Here is a 24031-nt window from a genome sequence, read left to right as displayed (position 1 = left end):
GGGTAAGATGCTGCTCAAGGTCAGGGTCATACCAGCCTGGGCTACATGATCAGAGAGCTCCTCTATGTCTCTTTTCATGTAGTCCAGGGAGGTAAGTCTCAGGTCATTCACACCAGCATGTACAATGACTGAGTCATATTTGTATTTGCTTTGGAGTGACCTGAGTGCTTGCGTTATGTGGCGGATCCTAGCACCCAACAGGCAGCTCACCGTGACCTTCTCTTTATTCAGCCTGGTGAGCGGGACATCAGTGTGTCTGACAATAGAGTCACCTATTACAAGAGTATCAGGTGTGTTATTCAGCCTTAAGGGCTGTGGCTGCTTGGCACACTGACTGTGTGGGCTATGTGTTGTGTGTGTTTTGTTTTGAGGTAGCGTTTGCTTGGATGTCTGCTTTGGAGGTCTCTGTTGCTTAGGTAGATTTTTATTTAGAGCCTCCGAGTATGTTTTTGTGTATTTATGTGTTTGGTTCGCTGATGTGGTGGGACTATGTGATACTGGAATTGTGTTGTGTGAGGTTACCTTCTCCTCCTGACTGGTTACACCAGTTTTGAGATGAGAGAGCTCAGCCTCCAGTTTGGCTAAATAGTTGCATCTCTCACATATATTTGAACCTGTTTGGAGGAGGAGAGGGTTGTCCGTGTACATGAGACAGTTGTAACATTGCCTCAAAATTCCCAGATTCACCAGCTGGACTGGAGAGGAAACCATTGACTGACCTTTGGACATGCTAGAGTAATATAGGGAAACTGAATTTAAGACGGACCAATAGAGGACAGGGTAATCGTAGAGAGTATAAGAGTAAGTAGTGCTTATGGTTTAATAGTGTTAACTTGTAGGATTACTTAATTGGACCAGTGAAGGGCCTTAGAATGAGAATATGGAGTTTAAATTGAGAGATAGAGCAGTTCTAAGGGAAAAAGTGAAGAGCAGACTTTGTGGAGCCAGGAATAGTTTAAACCCAATTAGGCGGCGCTGCCCACTGTTGCGCTATGCACAAAAACGCGCAAAACCACGCAAAATAAGGTTTTAAGAGAGGAAGATGAAGGAGTTTGGAATTGACCCAAAATGGCCAATAAAACTACAGTTTCAAGTCAGTAACCACTCCCACAGGGGCAGGCAGGCTGCTCAATGTTTTTCACTGCCACTGATCAACAGAGAGACTTCCCTTTAGCCCAAGCAAAAAATGGCCTTCAAGAAACTTACAAACAGTTCAAGAACAGCAAGCCTGTAACTGAACTTTTTTAAATCTCAGAAAAGTGGGAAAAAGCAAGATTTTTGTTTTTGTTTTTTCAGAGATAGCAGAGGTTCACAAGTATCAGCAAGTATAACAGTGCAGTAAATGACCCCACACAAGAGTGCTAGGCCAAAGACAGATAAAATGCAAGTTTTGAGAAAAAAACGATTTTAAAAATAAGTGCAAACAGGAAATTCAGTAAAACAGCTCTAGGTTGTGCTCTAAATACAGTTACTAATGCAGAAATTTCAGCCATTTCAGCCTGCCTCCCCCTTAATCTTCCTGTTATATCCAGACTTCAGATCAAACCTTTTTAAAAGGGAGTCCTGCATGTAAATCCTCTGAAAAAACTGTGCCCCTCCTTGGGGTATCAACTATATGTTGGAGAAATCCACTCTGCTCCCCTTGAGCCATAATGCTTCCTCCTCTAAAATTCTGCACTTGGAAAACCATTTGTTGGTAGCTCTTACTTCTGCTGTATGAATCTCAAAGCTTCCTGCACTCATGGCTACTCCCCCCTTCCTTATCTTCCATAAGGACACAGTGTTCCTGATGGTCAGTCCCTCTTTCATGCCTAAAGTAGGAAACAAGGAGTCCCTCAGTCAGACCATCAACCTGCCCACCTTCTTCCCCAACCTTTGGAACAGGGGAGAAAGAATTCTACATTCCCTGCATGTACACAGACAGCTCAGATTTTATCTGGACAATACTAAGTCTATTCATAAATTAGGCCAACTGTTTGCTTCTTTCATGGACTTTAAGCTGGACCAACCAGTATCAAAGAGGACCATTGCTAACCGGATTTGTAGGTCCATTTCTTATTTCTACACTTGCCATTGAAAATCCTTGCCATATTTCCCAAAATCCCATTCTACTAGAGCAGTGGTTTCTTCTGGAGCTTTCTGCAAAGGGGTAGTTTCTGAAAGCAGATATCTGGTCGTCATTACACACTTTCACTAAGCACTAAAGAGTAGGCACCTTTTCTAAGTTCAGATCCACCTTCACCATGTCAGTCATTTCTGGCCTCTTAGACAGTTATAACACTTCTCAACCATCCACCCTTTTGCTCCATAGGCTTTGTGTATCATTCATCTGTGTGGACATAGTACAGTTCTGTAAAAACTTACCATAACAGTAGATGTCCCACTGATCACTTTTGCAGTATTCCTTCCTACTCACCTTACCCCTTTTTATCACCTGTATCATTCCTTTTTACTCTGCTGCCCTGTTTGGCAGCCTCCAGGACCAAGGGGGCCCCCTTCTTATATCCTGATTGTTTCTCTCCTAGCTGTTTACTTGCTTCCCAGATATCTTTAGGCTGCTGGCTTGAAGATAGGCTGAGGAACTGCACTCATACATCTGCTTATGTACCCCTACACTCACAGGCTGAGATTATAGACTGGTTATACACGGGATGTATGGCTTTGATACCCCAGCCGGTTTTCAGTGCTGATAACCCATCTGTTTGGAATACTGCAACAGTGATCAGTAAGACATCTACTGTTATGATACGTTCTTACCCAACTGTCCTTTTTGTCTATGTAATGCCTCCAGTGTCTTTATAAATCTTTATCTATCTATCTATCTGTCTGTCTGTCTGTCTGTCTGTGTCTGTCTAGCTGTCTATCTAGCTAGCTAGCTATCCATCTATCCATCAATCTATGTGTGTGTGTGTGTGTGTGTGTGTGTGTGTGTGTGTGTGTGTGTGTGTGTGTGTGTGTGTGTGTGTGTGCACGTGCATAGATGCTCATAGGTTCAAAGATTAGTACTAGGCTAACTGCCCTTGTGGGCCATTTTAAGCCTAGCCAATTACCCCATGTGAGAATCAAACCCTGCACCTTGTGTCTGCAAGGTAAACACCTTAACCATTATGCTATCCTCCCACCCAATGTATATATATCATCATCATCATCATCATCTTCTTTAGGCTGCTCCCGTTAGGGGTCGCTACAGCGGATCATCTGTTTCCATTTCTTCCTGTCCTCTGCATCATGCTCTTTCACACCAACCGCCTGCATGTCCTCTCTCACCACATCCATAAACCTTATCTTAGCCCTTCCTCTTTTCCTCTTACCTGGCAGCTCCATCCTTCACTGATCACTAATCATCACCTCCCTTCTTAACCTAGCTTCCACTACTCTTTCCCATAACGTCAAGCTGTGACTGATCAGTTTTATCCCTCTGTAGTTACTGCAGCTCTGCACATCACCCTTATTCGTAAAGATAGGTACCAAAACACTTTTTCTCCACTCCTCAGGCATCCTCTGACTTTCCAAAATTTAATTAAACAATCTAGTTAAAAATTCCACTGCCATTTCTCCTAAGCACCTCCATGCTTCCACTGGTATGTCATCTGGGCCAACAGCCTTTCCATTCTTTATCCTCTTCATAGCTGTCCTTACTTCCTCCTTGCTAATCTGCTTCACTTCCTGATTCACTATCCCCACATCATCCAACCTTCTCTCTCTCATTCTCTTCATTCATCAGCCCTTCAAAGTACTCTTTCCATCTACTCAACACACTCTCCTCACTTGTGAGTACGTTTCCCTCACTGTCCTTTATCACCCTTACCTGCTGCACAGCTTTCCCAGCTCTGTCCCTCTGTCTAGCCAATCGGTACAGGTCCTTTTCTCCCCCTTTAGTGTCCAATCTTTCATACAACTCTCTATATGCCTTATCCTTAGTCTTCGCCACCTCTCTCTTTGCCATGCTCCTCATCTCCTTATACTCATTTCTACTTTCTTCATCTCTTTGACAATCCCACTTCTTCTTCGCAAGCCTCTTCCTCTGTATATTCTCCTGTACTTCCTCATTCCACCACCATGTCTCCTTGTCCTCCTTCCTCTGTCCAGATGTCACACCAAGCACCTTCCTAGCAGTCTCCCTTACTAGCTCTGCTGTAGTTACCCAGTTATTCGGTAACTCTTCATTGCCTCCCAGTGCCTGTCTTAACTCTTCCCTGAACTCCACCTCACAATCACCCTTTTTTAACTTCCACCATTTAATCCTTGGCACTGCTTTCACAGTCCTCCTCCACTTCTTGACCACCCACATCATCCTACAGACCACCATTCTATGCTGCTTAACTACACTTTCCCCAGTCACCACTTTACAGTCTCCAATCTCCTTCAGACTGGCCCTCCTACATAGGATATAATCCACCTGTGTGCATCTTCCTCCACTTTTGTACATCACCCTATGCTCCACCCTCTTCTTAAAATACGTATTCACCACAGCCATGTCCATCCTTTTCACAAAATCCACAATCATTTGACCTTTTGCATTCCTCTCCTTAACACCATACCTACCCATCACTTCCTCATCCCCTCTGTTCACTTCACCAACATGCCCATTGAAGTCCGCTTCAATCACTAGTCTCTCACCCTTGGGTACACTCACCACCACTTCATCCAGCTCACTCCAAAATTTTTCTTTCTCATCCATCGCACACCCAACTTATGGAGCACATGCACTAACAACATTCATCATTACACCATCAATTTCAAGTTTCATAAACATCACTCTATCAGACACTCTCTTCACCTCCAAAACACTCTTGGCATACTGTTCTGTTAGGATAACCCCTACCCCATTTATCTGCCATCCACACCATGATAGAACATTTTGAACCCGCCTCCTATACACTTGGCCTTACTTCCCTTCCATCTGGTCTCTTGCACGCACAATATATCAACCTTTCTTCTGTCCATCATATCAGCTAGCTCTCTCCCTATACCAGTCATACTGCCAGCATTCAAAGCTCCTACCCTCAGTACAACACTCCTAACCTTCCTCCTCTCTTCCTGCCTTCGGGCATGCCTTTCCCCTCCTCTTCTTCTTCGGCCAACAGTAGCCCAATTTCCACCAGCACCCTGTTGGTTAACAGTACTGGTGGTGGTCGTTGTTAACCTGGGCCTCGACCGATCTGGTATGTAAATATGAAATTTTCTTCACATCAGTAGTTTGGCAGAGGTTTTATGCTGGATGCCTTTCCTAACGCAACCCTCCCCATTTATCCGGGCTTGGGACCGGCACAAAGAAATGCACTGGCTTGTGCATCCCCAGTGGCTGAGTTACCCAATGTATATATATGTTTATATACATATATATATATATATATATATATATATATATATATATATATATATGTATTTATTTATATGGATCTACTTCACTTAATCAAACATCCAAACGTTCGACTTTCATATGGCTGAGACCATATGATCGAACATTTGAATGTTCGAAAATGTGAGAAAAAAAAAAAAAAAAAAAGCTAAACAGTGCTAGCAGGGGGACAAGCCCTCCTGCACCCCCACTATTTAAATATACCAACTCCGAGATCGCACTACACTGCGGTAAATGGAAATCTTCCCATTCCGTGATCTATGGAGATCTCCATTCAGACCATTCGAACTTTTAAAGGTTTTTTCATATGGTCTCAGCTATTTGAAAGTCGAGCTTTTAAAAGTTTGACCATCTGAAGGGGACTCGTGTGTGTGTGTGTGTGTGTGTGTGTGTGTGTGTGTGTGTGTGTGTGTGTGTGTGTGTGTGTGTGTGTGTGTGTGTGTGTGTGTGTGTGTGTGTGTGTGTGTGTGTGTGCGTGCCACAGTTGCACAGCAGGTTGCGTTGCCATCTTAAAACAAGAGGATCTCTGTTTTGATTCTTGGCTCGGGTGTCTTCTGTGTGTTTTCTGTATGTCCTCCCTGTGTTTGCATAGGTTTTCTCTAGGTTCTCCTGTTTCCTCCCACATTACAAAGATATGTATTGGGCACTCTATATTAGCCTTAGGTGTAGAGGTGTGTGTGTGTGTGTGTGTGTGTGTGTGTGTGTGTGTGTGTGTGTGTGTGTGTGTGTGTGTGTGTGTGTCTAAGCTCCTAATCAACAGTTTTCCTCTGTCACTTTCAGCAGAAAATGGCATTTGTCAAGTTTTGGAAATGTCAAAGTGAGGAACATTAACTGTTCATGTTGAGTCTATGCTTTATATGTATAATGGTTGGTGGGGCTTTGTTTTAATGTTGAAGTTCTCAGAAACTGTGAAAGCTTTGGCATTAGTTTTAGCAGCAGATGTGTGAGTGTTTGTGGGTTAGGGTTTGAGTTAGGGAGATAGTTTTACTGTTTTATGTGTGATTTTGTAAGAGGTGCTGAGTGTGTGCAATTGTTTCCAAGTTAGGATTAGAATAAGGCTTACATTAGATGATAGTTTTTTAGTGTGTGTGTGAGCATGTGTGTGTGTGTGTGTGTGTGTGTGTGTGTGTGTGTGTGTGTGTGTGTGTGTGTGTGTGTGTGTGTGTATGAAGTCGTGTGTCAAAGACTTGAGTAGTGGTATTGTAAGCGAAAAGGGTCTTGGTAAGGTAATATATAGGGTTGAGGTTAGGAGCAGCTGAAAAGTTGGGGTTAGCAGACATAAGTAGGGATGGACAAGGAAAAAGCCCTCCCATAGCACTTTACTCATGTTTGCTAACACACTGACATTGTTGATTTTTTTTTCATGTACCTAACTGTGACCAGGATCATCCAAGTTTGATTAATGACTTGGGCACTGGAGGAGCTGGGGAGGGGAGGATGTGAAATGAGAGGCTACAGATTTCCCATCAAGGGGGAGGATGGGGTGGTTCCCAGCTCATTCTTCTGCTTCTCCAGTACTAGGTCCAAAGTACAGGAACATGGAAAGCAGAAGCCAGTATCAGGAGGGATGTGTGTTGATGCCTTCCAACCCAGTGATAGTATCCCATGTCTTTGCATGCAAAGCAACATGCATACTTAGGATAGCTACGGATTAGCAAGCAGTTGTGTAGAACAAGAACACTCATCCATCAAACTACTTAACTGAATAAACTATTTGAAACTTCAAAAAGGTGTCTTTATTCCTCCCACAGGGAGGGTATCAGAGAGAGAATCTCTTAGATCTGCTAGCTAAAGTGATGTATTTGGACTAATCCTTTATACTCTGTTTCTTGTTAGTCCTGTCACCCTCTGGGTCACAGGTGGGAACCATGGGATACCAGACTTCACTCAAGCCCTCTGGATTACCTCTGCTTTAAATACTAAGATGAAGGAAGAAACATCTCCTAGTCTTACAGCAACAGCACATCTGTTGGGGTTTGGTGGAAATGCAGTCAGGGGCTAGCTTAAACAGAAGGGAAAGTACTGTGACAAGCTTGTGTATCATGCAGAAATGGAAGCTGTCTATCTGGGATGTCTCATATGGTCTAGCTGGAATTCTAGGATTTCAGCCAGGCAGCCTGGGTTTGACTGTGGGAATGGGCCATTCTTTGTTTGGCAGTTGGTTTAGATGGTTAAGGCTGTGAGCTGTATTTCCTGTGGTTGCTTACCTGAGCCTGATTTGCCTACTGTGTGACCTTGAGCAAGTCACTTAACCAGGCAGTGCTAAGGGCAAATGGAAATTTCAGCTAGGATCCTCAGTGGTCCCATGGAATCAACACACCCTCTCCCTCTACAGTAACTACCTAAGCTGTGGTCTTTATATCATCACTCTGGAAAGTTTCAGATTAGATGGTTGAGCACAACGAAAAAACACCTTAGTCTGCAGTGTGATGGCAACCAGAGAGTTCCCCGCATAACCTTCTCGCCTAATGATAATACATTCTCCCCTGGGTTATCACACATCATTCCTCTAAACAACAGAAGTGAATATATTGACTTACATAGTAATTTTAGGCACTTGCCTGCCGTGACTCTTAATAGTCTTAGTGAATGTTTGCCTAGTATTAACCTATAATGAGGGACAGATGGGCCTAAAGTACAATTAGGAGGCTGCCTGGTCAGCTAAGGCAGCAGGATGTGACCTAAAACGTTCCATCTCTAAGAATAATTTTTGATCAACTATGCTCTACCAAAAGTAAATGTATCTTTATAAACCAGTGGTATCCACCGCTAAACTTCCTGTAAATGGACCAGTATGTTTTATTTTACTATTTTGTTATACAACAGTTGTGGATGTTGTTAAGAGTTTAAGCACATGTTAGTATCTATCTGAATGCCTTATTTTTTACCATGTATTTAAAAAATAATATATGACAAAGTGAACTATATAATTTGTTTTAAATTTCGGGTGAAAATTTATGCTACAAAATTGTTCACTTGTACTCCTTCAAACTATAAAAAGAAAACTTCATTGTTTAAGTTCTACTAATTTATCTACAGCTAAAATAACTGTTACATAATTAAACAAATATTGCATTTCAAATGACTAGGAAGACACCACTGTTTTTCCAGTTGCCTGCCCTTATGTTAATTTGACCATATATCTCATTTCCTCTCTGCTTTTACTGGCTGGTGAGTAAGCACAAAATTATCATTTTGTGAAATCACTCCCCTTCAACTATTTACATTTATTGGCCATCCTACTCTATTCCATAGTACCATAATACAAAAGTGACCACCCCCTTTCAATCTATCTTGCTGTTTTAAAATAGTGACTCTCCACTAAAACTTAACTTTTAGACAGGTAAAACTTAAGTTACCTACTTTCACATCTAACTCCTCTAGTGCACACTGCAGTGTTTAGGATAAACCATTTTTTCATCTTACCTTTAACCATCTATTGCAAGACCATCAGTTATTGTAAAGCCCACATTCTGCCTCTCAGTAGTCATCTTGGGATTAGTGCTTCTGTTTTCTCCTGGTGAGAGAAGGAGTGCAGTTACATTGTTTCCTGGAGACTGCTGATCACCAGAAAGCTTAATAACTGCTTTATAGGTGATAGCTTAGAATCTGTGCTTATATTCTGATCCTGGTGAGAGTAGGAGCAGAGTGCATTGATTCCTGACTCTTTCTGGTTGGAGAGTGAGTGTCTGTGCTTAACATACCTGATTGGTCTGGTTGCTAGTCGAGGCATCTCCAGAAAAAGGCTACAAGCCTGCAGACCCTTGCAACATCTGGGACAAGACTGCGGATCACCAAATAGGCCGTGGCCTGCTTTTCTTCTTGGGATTGGTGCTAAAACTAGTTAGTTTTAGCTAGAACTAAACAGATTTTTTTTAGTTTCAGCACTCAAAACTGTTTCCTTGTGCTCAGCACTCACTCAGAACTCATTGTAAGCACTAAATAAACTACAAATTACTACAGCACTCAACTTTCCTCACTTGTCAAGAGGAAAACAATTCTTAGTATTTAAATTAATAAGCACCTATCCAGGCATATCCATGGGTCAGCTCCCAGTGTTTTCTCCTGTCCACCTGATAAATCTGGGCATCTTGGGCCAATGTAGCAATTGCCTCATGTACACTGACAACCCTCTCCTCCTACCACCCAACACTACAACCTGTGAGAGATGCACTTATATAGCCAAACTGGAAGCCAAGCTCTCTCCAGCCAAGACTGGACTAGACAGTCAAGAGGAGAAGGTTAACACCTGCACCACAACACACTCAATGCATAGTCCTTCAAAACCCACACTATCAATACCCACATACAGAAACGCAAAGCACACACCCACATTCATGGAGGCTCTCAATAAAAATCTGCCCAAGCAACAGAGACCTCCCAAGCTGAAATGCAGACAACCACCCTCCCCCCAACACGACCCAAATGACACATAGCCCACAAAATCAGTGTGCCACTCAACCTCAGCCTATAAGGCAAAACAACGTACTCAACACACTAGTCATAGGTGACTCTATAGTCAGGCACACTGATGTCCCACTCACCAGGCTAAACAAGGGGAAAGTTACTGTCAGTTGCCTGTTGGGTGCCAGGATCCACCACATAATGCATGCACTCAGGTCACTCCACAACAAGTACAAATATGACTCTGTCATTGTCCATGTTGGTGTGAATGACCTGAGATGTACCTCCCTGGACTACATGAAAAGAGACATGGAGGAGCTCTTGGATCTTGTAGCCCAGGCAGGTATGACCCTAGCCCTGAGTAGCATCCTGCCATCACCCAGAATGATACCACAGTACAAGGACAAAATGATTGACTTCAACAATTGGCTAAGCTTCTGGTGTCATTCTAAGGGGATCCAGTATCTGTCTGCCTGGGACAACATGGTTGACAGACCAAGATGCTTTGCCAGAGATGGCCCGCACCTGTTGCCCCTGGGATTCCGGATACTGGCTAAGGCTCTTGCCATCCCTATAATGCATTTTTTAGGCAAGGGTCAAATGCTAAATTCACCACTGTAACAGGTACAAGCAAGCTAACTCTGAGGATAATGCTACTCAATGCTAAAAGTCTAAACCTTAAAATGCAGTCACTTGAGGCACTCCTTAAAATGATGAACATCGACATCTGTGCAGTGACAAGAGACCTGGTTCAAGGCTCCAGAGAGAACCCCTGCATTGCCAGGCTATAATTCATACCACACCTTCTGGCCACCTAACCTGGACTGAAGCACTAAAGGCAGAGGCATGTCCATATTCATTAAGGATATCCACATCTCCATGCTAGTTGCTCAACATAATGCATCTGAAATTATCCAAGTGCAACTAACACTGGGTAAGACTGCAATCCAGGTTGTAGCTTGTTACAGATCCCCCACCATGCCCCAGGATCCTCACTCTTCATTCCTTAAGATACTGGAAAATATTAAGGTACAACCCAATACCTTAATTATGGGCAATTTCAACTACCCCACCATCAACTGGGAAAACTACTCATGTACCGACTCATTTGCTCAACATTTTCTGGAATTCATAAATTCCAATGCCTTGGATCAGCTTGTCCACACCCCCACCAGGGGCAGCAATATCCTGGACCTGGTCATTACCAATATGGGTAACTGGTGTTCCATGCCAGAGATCAACTCCTCGCTGGTCAGATCTGACCACAAGCTAATCACCCTAGACATCCATATCCCACCTCCATTGCCCATTAAGGAAACCACCATCAAAAACTACTCCAAAGCCAACTTCATGCTTCTTAAGAGAGAAGTGGCAAACTTCACAACAGCCATGCAGTCGCAAAATAGAGGTATGACTGCTGAATCTTACACAAATGCACTGTATAAGCACATACACGTGTGCATGGATCATGCCATCCCCAACAGAACCAAGACGCTATCCTCCAAAAAAAGAAAGCCAATCTGGTGGTCCCCTGCCATAAACAAACTCTACAACAGAAGGAAGAAGCTGTTGCAAAAAAGAGTAAAATCCCAAGATTGGAGGAACTCCCTGGTCAACCTCAGCAAGAAGTTGAGATCCCTCACAAAATCCTCCAAAGCCAGTTATGAAAATAAAATCACCACTGATTCCAAAGACAACCACAAAGCATTCTACAGCTATGTCAAGAATCTCAATGGCAACACTCAGATCTGCTCTGAGCTACAGCACAATGGCACTAAATATAAAGAACCAGCCGATATTGCCAACATCCTGGCAGATAGGTTCAGTGCTAACTTTACCCCCCTCTCACCCTCCAATGGGCCCATCTTAATACTGGAAGAATGCAAAGCCCCTGTAATCATGGATGAACAAGTAAAGACCTCACTCTCCAAAGCCAAGAACACAGCATCCATGGGACCAGACAACATCCCAGGCTGCGTACTGCACGAACTACAGAACGAATTGGCACCCCACCTAAGTACCATGTTCAATCATGGCCTCACCTCAGGCTATGTGTCTACTGAATGGAACACAGCGAAGGTTATCTCACTCCACAAAGGGGGTGCCACCATGGACCCCGGAAATCACCGCCCCATTAGCCTGACGAGCCTGGTCTGCAAGGCCATGGAACGTATCATCTTGGCGCTTATAAACAAAGACATGGGTAACCTCCAAACTCTGGATCCCACTCAGTTTGGGTTTGTAAAAGGTAGATCATGTCTACTAAACTTGATTGACTTCTTTGAAGCATTCACTAGAGCCGTAGATGAGGGCAAGTTAGTGCACACAGCCTATCATGACCTAGCCAAGGCTTTAAACACCATCCCCCACTCTGGAATTAAAGATAAACTCACTAAACTGGGCATAAATCCCTATGTCACACGATGGGTGGCCAACTGGCTCACTGACAGAACCCACACAGTAAAAGTAGCCAACTCCAACTTCAGACTAGTGATGAGTGGAGTACCACAGGGTTCAGTCCTGGGTCCTCTCCTGTTCGGCATCTACATCTCTGAAGTGCAGGCCAACACAGAAGGTCTTTAGCTAACAAAGTTCGCAGATGACTGCAAACTGGGAGCCATAATAGAATCACCTAATGATGTAGACATTCTACAAAAGGGCCTCACAGAGACAGATGCTTGGTGTCAAAGTCATGGCCTCAAGCTCAATACCAAGAAGTGCATTGTCATCCCCTTTGGGAAAAACTCGGTACCCATGAACTACCACATAGGCGGTAGCTCACTAAACAGTGAAAGTGTGATAAGAGACCTTGGGACACAGGTGGACAGTAGTCTCTCCTTTGATAACCACATTGTCACAGTAGTCAGGAAATCCTTCTACGTGGCACACCTCATCACAAAAGGGTTCTCCTCTAGAAAAAAGGAGGTCATTGTTCCTCTCTACTCATCCCTCATCATGCCCATTAATAGAGTACAATGCCTCGTTTGGAGTGTATCTCACAAGACACCTACAACAATTGGAAAGGGCACAGAAATACCTTACTAAGAGGATTACCGGCCTCAAACAAATGCCATACGCAGACCGTCTCAACAAACTCCAGCTCTTCTCCATCACATCTCACCTACTCAGAAGCAATCTCTGCCTGACATACACAGCTATGTCAAACCCAGAGCTGTTGGACATGCTACACTTAAAGAAATCCCAGTCACTCCGAACCACACGCTCCGGGGACCTAAACCTTGTCACCACAATAAACCGAACATGCTAGAGGGATAGATCCCTGTCCCAGAGACTTCCCATACTTTGGAACAAACTACCCATTCATGTCAAGCAAAGCTCCTCATTGGCCCTCTTTAAGAAAAATCCAGATGACTGGATGGGAAATAGAAAATTCACCCCAGGGATCACTTCTGTGGCACTGCTTGACGGGCACAAGAAAATAATTTTCTTGGGTGGTGAAAGCCAGGGAACCTTTTTGGCTAGGCTTATATAGGCCCCAGGGCCCATAGCCTAGTACCTGCCTATGAACCTATAAGTATAGAATGGTTGATTAAGTACAGCTTTAGACGTCTGAATACAGTTATAGGAATAATTATACACCTGAGCTCTCCATATTCTCCATACTATTCCTTCTGTAATACTAGTCTCTGTTATTTGCATTTCTACCAGCAACTTATTTATTCATTTCTTTATTTGTTTATTTGTTTCTTGAAAAAATACAACTTTTCAATTTAAGAACATATCTTTCTTGGCAGGCACTGCCATTGTTGAACTTGTGTGACTGACTGTGAGCTGACTTTGTGTACAAATATATTCACTGAACTACCTAATAATATATGTATTTTTGCTGACTGAAACATGCTAACATAGTTCTGTGCGAAATGATAACACACAGGTAAAAATTTACATGCAAGCATAAATGCAATGCTTTCATTCAGGTGTACGTAAGAGCTACAAACCAGTTTTGGTGTTAAATGCAGGTACGTGCAACAAAATCAACATATAACGCAACAAATGAATTCCACAGCATATTTTAGTAGATGCTCATGCATATGGATATTCAGCAACAGGAACAAGGTTCAAGAACACCAGCAGCTGTTTCTTTTTTTTCACTACATGGTATGTGAACATCTGTTTTGTGTAAAGGAAAAAGCTGAAGAACGTGGTAGTATCATCAGATATCCCATTGCTCTTCACCAAATCCAGGTAGTACCCGGATAACACATGCTCTATGATATGCTTTGTGTATGTGCAGTCTTGGGCGGTAGATAGCAAAGTTTGTGTTGAGCTGTTAGAAAGGAGCAGGTCTAAGAACACAAAACAGGACCATTTGTTTATACATTATGATATTCTGTACTTAGCAGCTATGCAAAGGTAAGTTGCTTAATTCTATCTAGTAAGTAGTATTAATGCACCAACACTTATGTTTTTCTACTTATAGTTTTACATGGACTGCCTCTCGTATTGATCGAAACATCATCACAGTAATGACTGGACAGATAACGGAAAATTTTGACATTGAGTTCAGGGAACTATATGCCAGTTCAGAGGAAGTGAACTTACACAAAGAGCTGAACATTCCTCAGTACAAACCACATGTAGTGTCCAAATCACAACCTACTAACAAACCTACAGTTCCTGCACCAAATCCTTATTCAACTGCTCTAGCACAGAAACTGATGGTTAATCCTAAATATGCTCTGGTCCAAGGTATTAACGTGACTTCTAATGACATAATTAGCACCTCTTCCTCTTCTCGTAAACCAGTCACAGGTCTGGACTTGAAAACAGAGGATGCAAACTCAAGAATCCAGCGATATCTGGATACCATAGTAGACACAAAAGAGGAGGAGCCTCCTATGCCAGAGTGCATACCAGACACTGGAAAGAAAAAGCGAACACCCACTTTTTTAGAAAGAAACAAATCACAAGATGGAAAAAAGGGTGAAAAGGATAGGACAGAAACAGCCAATGGTCCTGTCACTGGGGAGGCTAACTTCAGACACAGCAAAAGAATGTTTTCATCTTTCTTTAAGACTAAAGATAGAAGCAGTTCAAGAGGGAAGAGACCCAGTCAGACTGACCTGCCTAACGGAGACATCCTATCAGCTTCTTCTATAGCTAGTGCGGCTACACATGAAGGCAGCTTTGTCATTGTAGAAAATGAAGAGGAACAGTTGGGCCCACAGAATACCACTGGGCCTGCCAAAATAACAAAAGAGAAATTTGGAAGTCGCATAAGTGCTTCTCTGCAATCTCTTGTCTTGGGAGCCAGAGAAAGTTTAGCAGGTAAGAGCTTTTTCATTATAAGTAACATTACTGGTACCGGATATGTTGTTCTGTTCTATAGAGAGTTTCTTAGAGACGGAGAGAGAGAGCTTAGAGTGAGTGAGTGACTAAATCAGTTTTCAGGTCTAATTCACAAAAGAACCCCACCCCGGGATCCTTGCCCAGTGGTTTCACTTCCTGCATCCAGTCAACCTATTAATTCTGTAGGAGCAGGAGTTCAGTGTTCCTGAGCTACTCAAGAGCCCTATCACCCATTCAGTCCCCAGGAAGCCATATTAGTCCATCCTTTCCCCCTTTACTAAGATTTGGGTGATGAGTGGACAAACTAGCTGGTCTGTCAGAGCTGCCTAACCATCCCTATCCTATGCTGTCTACAGCCGCCTCACACCTGCCTGTTCCCTGACAGTTCTACTTCAAAGGATCAAATGGACAAATTGTCAAAACTGATATGGTTGACAATTCAGTCCGTTGAAGCGTTCTGACTGAGATCACGGTACAGTGGGGATTGGGGAATTTGCCCTTTCCTCCACTGTAGTGCAATCTCAGAGATGGTGTATATAATTAGCAGGGGTTGTGGGAATGCAAAGGGGCTTGATCCCCTGCAAAAACATTATTTCTGTTCTTTGTGGGCGTTGGTTTGGTTTGTGTTTTTTTTGTTGATGAACTGAATTGTCGACCATATTGGTTTTAACAATTTGTCCATTCGATCCTTTGAAATAGACCCTTCCCTGATTCAGCAGGAAGGTCCCAACTTAATACAGTGAGCCACTGATGACTGCAGGCTGATGATACACCCAGCAAGCACTAGATTTCACCAGTATCAGGGTTCTGGCATCCTTTCTCCTCCTGAGGATAACTAATCCAACTCATCCCCCTCCCACTTGGTCATACAGGTGCCTGTGTTGCTAATCTAAAATTACTTCTTTTCTGGGTTGTAGTCAGGGCTTCATCCCTTTATGCTATTGGGCCAGGCCCTAGAGAACAAATTCTTGGTGTAAATGATTTGCTATATATTTATGCTGATGTGTAGTTTATCATCTCTGATGGTAAATCACTAGTACTTTGATTAAAAGAGGAGTGTAAATAAATCTAACAAACTCTGCAGGTGGCTGAAACACAGGCTGATGAAACATGATTTACAAACCTGTTTCCCCAAACTGTATTTTTCAAAACAGGTTGTGAGGGAGGTGGAATTTCAGAACATCTCCATTAGGAGGCAGACCTCCCCAACACCCAAATTAGTATAACTTTTCTCATGATCTTCGCACCCTGAAATATGTTATATGCCCAAAGAAGAGTATTTTTGTAAATTCTCCATTTCTGAAAAACAGATTCTTTAAACGATGTTATGCTGAACTATTCATTCACTATTCCCACAATAATTTTTAAAACATACATACATGTACTGTCAGTTGATTTCAGACAGATATGTGGTTGTACAGTCCTTGCATGAATTCACAATAATGATGATTATGTAAATGTATATATATTGCTGGTACAAATATTGCAGACACATAGATATTTTTACATTTCACTGTCCTTTCCAATAAGTCATGTTGTTTATAAATGCAGTCTTGGAGTAGTGTTAGGTCATGACTTTTGTATATTTCTATGTACTAACCACAAGTATCAGTGCCTCTGTTATCTTCAATGGGCTTGCCGATTCTGTGTAAGCACGCTGCAGATGAGTAGACTATAGATTAACTAATTCACTAGGCCAAAACAAAAAAAGTCTAAAAGATGGTCTTCAAAAGGCAGTGGTCTTTGCTGTCTCTCCAACACATTGGTTAATGGCAGTTTTCCCAATTCACATCCTTGGTAACTGTTGAATCTGTCAGTGTCCCAAATCTAAAATTCAGAAACTATTTTCCACTAAAAACGACCCAGTTGCATTTCTCCTTCTCTTCCATTTCGTACATATTCCTCTGTGATTACATCTCTTCAACTATCAACAACAGAAATGAAAATGGCTGGCATAAAGAAATGAGTCTCTACTGTTAACTTACCTCAGGTGGGATTCTGCCAAGTGCCCAATCTTCCCATGGCAAATATAGCGTCTGCAGTGTCGGGCCTCATAACATCACTGGGCGGGCATTATTTATAGAGTAACACACACCCTGTTGAGCATTGTTTCTTGCTTATACCATTCTTTATTATTTACTTTGTATGATCAGGTTAGTCCATCAAGGCATGGCCTGTTTTCAGGGGAATCCTAAGGTAATATTCATCAACAGCAGAACCAATTCCATCCAGCGCTCACCCCACTACTTACTACAGAACAAACCTGATGTAATAGATGAACAGCTTCCGACTGTTTCTCCAGCCAGTCTGATAGACATTGGCATCCTGAGGCAATATAACAACTGCCTCGTGTATACTAGCAACCCATTACTCCTAAAACATACAAATACAATTTGTGAAAGCTGTATCTATACTATAAATCTAGAGTCAATGCTGTCTCTCACAAAAGAGCAAAATCAGATACCAAATGGGTTGTCAGCACACATGTTTCATATGTTCCAGAAACCAACAACAAAGCACATAAACCCACATACATGTAGGTACTCACTAGAAGTATACGAAAAGAATAGAGACCTCCCAAACACAAACCTCCCATACACAATGCAGTCCTAACAGCATCTATTACACATACAAACACACACACAAGTGTCTCAGCCAACGAGCCCCTAAGGAAAAATATCTCAAAACTAAATGTCTTGGTCATAGGTGACTCCATAGTGAGACACAGAGATGTCCCACTCACCAAGCTGGACAAGGAGAAGGTCAATGTTGGCTACCCACCTGATGCCAGGATCTACCAAATCATGCACACACTCAGGTCTCTCAACAACAAGTTTTGTTAGGGCTCTTTCGTAGTCCATGTTGGAGTGAACAGCTTGATATGTACCTAACTGGACTATATAAAGAGAGACATGACTGAGCTCACTGATTATGTGTCCCTGACAGGTATGCCCCTAGTCCTAAGCAGCATTCCACCTTCACGCAGGATGATGCCTCACTACAAACAAAAAAAATGATTGACTTTAACAATTGGTTTAGCTTCTAGTGTCAGTTCAGGGGGATCTGTCAGCCTGGGATAACATGGTTGCAAAACCACGCTGCTTTGCCAGGGACAGTCTTCACCCGTCACCTCTTTGCTTTCGTTTACTGACTAAGGTACTTGCCTCCCCTAAAGTGCCTTTTTTAAGTAATGTCATAAGAAGAAAATTCCCAATGTAAAAGCATTTTCTAGAGACAAACTCAAGGCTATGCTGCTTAATGTTAGGAGTCTATATCAGAAACTGCACTCATTGGAAGCACTCTTTACTTTGGAAGACACAGATGTCTGTGCAGTATCCGAGACCTGGTTCAAGGCCGCAGAGAGGACCCCGACCATACAAGGCTACAATGTCTTTCACATGTTCAGACCACAAAAGGGATGAGAAAGAATCAAAGGGGAGGTGTATCCATCTTCATCAAAGACAAATGTGCCTCAAGTCTAGTTAAACAGTATGACTCCCTAGAGCTACTTCAAGTCCAGCTAATTGTAGGAAAGACACCCCCCCCACATCATTGTTAGCTATAGGTCCCCCACCATGAACCGGGTAAACCACACTGCCTACCTGCACCTACTTGAGTCACTCACAATACAGCCAAACACTCTAGTCATGGGTGACTTTAACTATCCCTCCATCAACTGGGCAACATATACGAGCACTAACACAAGTGCCCTAAGGTTCCTGGACTTTGTTAACACAAATGCTCAGGAACAGATAGTCAGCACCTCAACAAGGGGCTCAAATGTCCTTGACCTAATGTTCACCAACATGGGAGATTGCTGCACCACCCCATGTGTTGGTCCCTCCCTGGTAAGGTCATTTCAAAAATCTGTTTCATTTGAAGAAACAATCACAACTAACCCCCAGTTTGGAGCAAAAAGGTTAAAACATTTCTCCAAAACAAAGTATAGCCTCCTACACAATGGCATAAATTGTTTCAAACCCTCACTCACCACGGACAGCAGTGTCCCCCATACTGAGGAGTACATTAACTGTCATCTCTAAACACCTATACAAGTGTATAGACTCAACCATACCTGAATGGATTAAATCAGGATCCTCACAAAAAAAACAAACCACCCTGGTGGACATCCAGCATAAACAGGGTATACAACAAGAGAATGAAACTGCTGACCAAGAACAAAAAGGAAAGGTCTCAGCAGAAGAAAGACACCCCCCCCCCCCCACAGCTTGAATAAGCAAATTAAACATCTTAAGTCCTCCAAAGATAACTACGAAACCAAATTAGCATCCCTGGCTATTGATAATCACAAGGCATTCTATACATACATCCAAAACCTTAAAGGGAAGGCTCAGATTTGTGCAGAACTAGTAGTGGATGGTACCACTCATATGGAACCTGTGAAAATTGCCAACCCACTAGCAAACGTGTTCAGCAAAAACTTCACTCCACTGTCCCCACCAAACATACCCCAGCATATACCTGTCACCAGTCCTCCACCTAATATCGCCAATGAGCAGGTCATAACCACCTTCTCCAATGCCAAAAACACAGCCTCTATGGGACCAGGCAATATCCCAAGCTGCTTTACTAAATGGTCTAAAACAGGAGCTGGTGGAATCATTCAGTACTCTTTTCAACCACAGTCGAAGTACTGGCTTTGTCCCACCTGAATGGAAAACTGCAACTGTGATCCCTTTGCACAAGGGGGGGGGGGTCCCTCAACCGACCCTGGAAATTATAGGCCCATAAGCCTAACCAGCCTTATCTGTAAGGCCATGGAAAGAATCATCATGGACCCTAATCAACAAGGATGTAGGAGATCTTCAAACTCTAAACCTGAACCAATTTGGTTTTATTAAAGGCAGATCATTCTTGTTAAACCTGGTGGACTTTTTGGAAAATTTCATCAAAGCCTTGGATGAAGGCAAAACAGTGCATACTACCTATATAGACTTAGCCAGTGCTTTTGACACTATCCCCCACTCAGGCATCATCAATAAACTCACCCAGTTAGGGATAAACCCATATGTCATTAGATGGGCAGCCAACTGACTCACCGACAGAATTCATACAAAGTAGGGGATACCACCTCGACCACCAGACCTCTTACTAGTAGTGTTCCACAGGATCTGTGCTGGGTCCACTTCTGTTTAGAATTTATTTCTCAGACGTTCAGGTGAAAATAGATGGCCCATGGCTTACCAAGTTTGCTGATGACTGCAAACTGGATGCATTCATTGAAACCCAAAACGATGTCACCGTACTAAAAAAACGGCTTATACAGACAAATGATTGGTGCCAAAGCCACTGACTTAAACTTAACACAAAAAAATGTATCATCATACCCTTTGGTAAAGGGGAAGTCCCAGCAAATTACAACATTAACAATACCCCCCTAAGTTCAAACCCAGTAGTGAGAGACTTGGGAACTAAGGTTGATAGCAGCCTTAACTTCAATCGTCATGTGTCCGCGGTGGTGAGGAAGGCCTTCTACATTCCCCATCTCATAAATAAGGGAATAGCATCCAAAACGAAGAAGGTTATAACTCCTCTGTACTCATCCCTCATCAGACCAGTAGAGTACAGTGCTTCCTTCTGTATGTACCTCACCAGAGAGCTGCAGCAGCTGGAGAGACCGCAGAGGTTTCTCACCAAGAAAATTCAAGGCCTTCATCGCATGGCCTACAAGGACAGACTGAAGGCATTGTCACTATACTCTGTGTAATATAGACTGCTTAGAGGCAATTTGTGCCTGACCTGCAGAGCAGTCTCGGACCTTGCCTTAATAGAAATGCTGCAGATCCACAAATCTAATGGGACAAAACTCACTCACTCTAAAGACCCTAACCTAGCCTGCAACACAAACAGGACTTGCTGGAGAGACAGATATGTCTCCAAAAAGCTGCCACTCCTCTGGAACAAACTCCCAGTTGAAGTTAAATAGAGCTCCTCAATGACCCTATTTTATTGTAACCTGGACAGTTGGATGGGAAACCATAAATTTACCCCGGGGGTTTCACCTGTGTCCCTTTTGGATAGGGGCAATTGGTGCTGATCATAAATTTGCATGCTAATATAGGTTATTTCTCTCGGTCTATGAGGGAACAAGGGTAAAGCATGGCTAGGCTTGTAAAAGCCCTAGGTCCTAGGCCCAATAGCCTAGTAACCTCCAATGATCCTATAATACTTAGTATGGGAAGTTTAGCATTGACATGAGAGAACTTCTGCTCTTTTTAATAAAAGCTGTGGGTTCTTTTACATCCACCTGAGCTACCGCCAACTGAGGCAGATGGACCCCTGTTCAGGGTCCCATCTGAAGGTAAAACTGGATGAAAAAATCAAGTGATGTCAAAAAATGCAATAAGCTAATTTAGTTACAGATAAATCTAAGCAGCAGATGCCATTAGGTGGCACCTGCACATAAAAATAGACAGGCTATCTTCAGTTTCAAAAGAAACTTTAAGGTATTATAAATGTGAAATCCTTACCATATGCACCAGAAACTAAGAACAAAAATATTTTTACAGTAAAGGAATGTATTGTGGGTCACTGCAATACAAGGCCTTGATGAAGTGCAAAGTCTATGGGTAGAAATTTAAAGATGCGGTGGAAAGGTCAGACGAAGACAAAGCAGAAAAATAATTTTACTCAGCAGAAAGCAGAGAACAAGGAGAAAGGTAAAAGGCAGAAAATGTCAGGTAGCTCCCAAAATTAGAGTAAGATTGAGGAAAAGAATACCAGACAAGAGGACAGTGGTAAGAAGAAAAGGAGAGTGGGGTAGTAAGATTGGAGACAGCAGCACAGTTAACAGAGAGTGAATATGTATAAGACATAGAGAATCGAGATCAAGTTTTACTAATAGAAGTAGTCATGAAATGTATGATATATTCAGAGAGGGATATTAAAGACATTATAACAATACATATTGTTTGATGGGATTTAAACAGGGTAGTGGGAAGTCAGTCCTTAATTCAGAATGTATGACATTTCAGAGTTTGTATACTGCTACATATTAATATGCATTGTGGACCTGCACTCAGGAAGAGAAAATAATAGTTTATCATTGCAGCCAATACTGTAGTTAGTTGAGTTGGCCAGGGCAGAGTGGGGCATAGCTTCTAGACTGTTTTGTGGTGAATCTGCCTCCTTGGTTTAAGTTCTTAGGTACTCGACCCATGCTTAGATGAGTCACAAAGTCCTCTCACTTAATGACCACCTGGAACACCACATTAGTACCTCCCTGAATGAGTCACGAAGTTCTCTTCAGAGAGAACCAGCTGGAACACCACCAGCACTTCCCTGAGTGAATCATGAGGTCCTCTGCAGGAAGGACCAGCTGGAACATCACCAGCACCTCTTCGAATGAGTCATAAAGTTCTCTCCATTAAGAACAAGGTGGAACACCATCAGTATCTCTTTAGATGAGTAATGAGGTCCTCTCCAGGAAGGACCAGCTTGGAACATCATCAGCATCTCTTTGGATGAGTCATGAAGTCCTCTCCAGGAAGGATTAGCTGGAATACAATCAGCATCTCTTCTGATGAGTCATGAGGTCCCCTCCAGGAAGGATCAGCTGGAACACCATCAGCACCTCCTTGAGTAAGTCATGAATTCCTCTCTAGAGAGGACTAGCTAGAACATCATTAGCACACTGTTATTGCTCCCATCAGTGGCAGTTCCTGGGGCTTTCTTGAAGGTTAGAAGTTTTGTAAAAGCAGTTCTCTAGAACCTTCTCACATAATTTCTTGATGTAAAGAGAAAAAAATCATGAATAGAATCCATGCATTGCACATGGCAGAAGAATTTATTTTAACACCTGTACATGAAATCTACCAGAATAAATGGTAAATAAATATTAACATCCATCAATTCTGTAGTCTGCGTACATGCTGTACATCACTAGCAGATTATATAAACTAATATGGCTGCAGGTGGTTCTGTTTTACTGGTACTGATGTTTTACTAAAGGTTAATCATTACTTCATAGCAACTGCATTAAGGAAAATTAAAAATATATATATATAAGATGTATATTACATTGTACACTACTGCAAAGTAGCTTGTTTTTGCTTGTTTTAGTTACAGTAACCTCCCTCCTGCAAAACAAAACAAAACTACTACAAATCCAGCAATCTCACTTCAATCATTGAAGTCAAAACAGGCCTTCATACCCACTCCAGTGCTAACATCTGCAATTAAAAAATGTGTACTCACTCTTAAGACAGTAAACACTGCCCTTGGCCAACTTCCATCTGAATATCTCAAACTCACTGTAGATAGCCTTGCATATCCTGCCTAGATTCTAATAAACTGTTGTATCCAAGAAAAATATGCCCCCACCTTATGGAAAAAAATCCTATATAATACCCTCCATAAAGGCAGCTGATCAATTGAGCTCACAAACGATAGACCAATCACCATTCTCTCATCCTTATTCAAAATATTGGAAAAATGTATTCACTCTCAATTTACTACATATATTGCTTTTCATAACCTCCAATCACACTACAAGTGCCCTTCAAATTTCACATATATAATAAATCACAGTAGAAATGTAAGTCTTCTAACCTCAGACCTATTTCTGGATCTATCAAAGGCATTCAACACAGTCAGTCATGATATTCTGCTAACTAAACTCTCTTCATGTGGGATGTCACCCTCCTCATTTAATTGGTTTCCTAGTTACCTCACTAATAGGTCCCAAGCAGTGAAATAGCAAGATGATTTCTCCTCTTTCCTTTCTATATCCATTGGAGTCCCACAAGACTCCATCCTAGAACCACTACTGTTTACATTACTTATCAGTGACCTAATCACAGCAGCCAAACAGGCCACCCTAGTACAATACACACATGACCCCATTCTAAAATGTGCTGGTAGGACAGTACCCATGCTCCATACACTCACCTAGAAATCCTTCTCTTCTATAGAAGCGTAGTTCAACAATTCACA

At 42.4% G+C, this 24031-nt stretch overlaps 1 protein-coding gene across 1 annotated transcript in view; it reads left to right on the top strand.

The window, feature by feature from the left end:
- FAM83F (family with sequence similarity 83 member F) overlaps nucleotides 1–24031 on the top strand; it is a 305909-nt gene that overhangs the window by 263343 nt on the left and 18535 nt on the right. The window contains exon 4 of the mRNA XM_044068588.1: nucleotides 14208–15055. Coding sequence (XP_043924523.1) covers nucleotides 14208–15055 — 848 coding nt within the window. The remainder of the gene's footprint in view (nucleotides 1–14207; nucleotides 15056–24031) is intronic.

This window comes from Protopterus annectens, chromosome 1.part0 (genome assembly GCF_019279795.1).
Source record: "Protopterus annectens isolate FY-2018-M chromosome 1.part0, PAN1.0, whole genome shotgun sequence".
Classification (NCBI taxonomy): domain Eukaryota; kingdom Metazoa; phylum Chordata; order Ceratodontiformes; family Protopteridae; genus Protopterus; species Protopterus annectens.
Note: the sequence above shows the minus strand (reverse complement) of the source record. Positions and strands in the feature narration are given on the sequence as shown.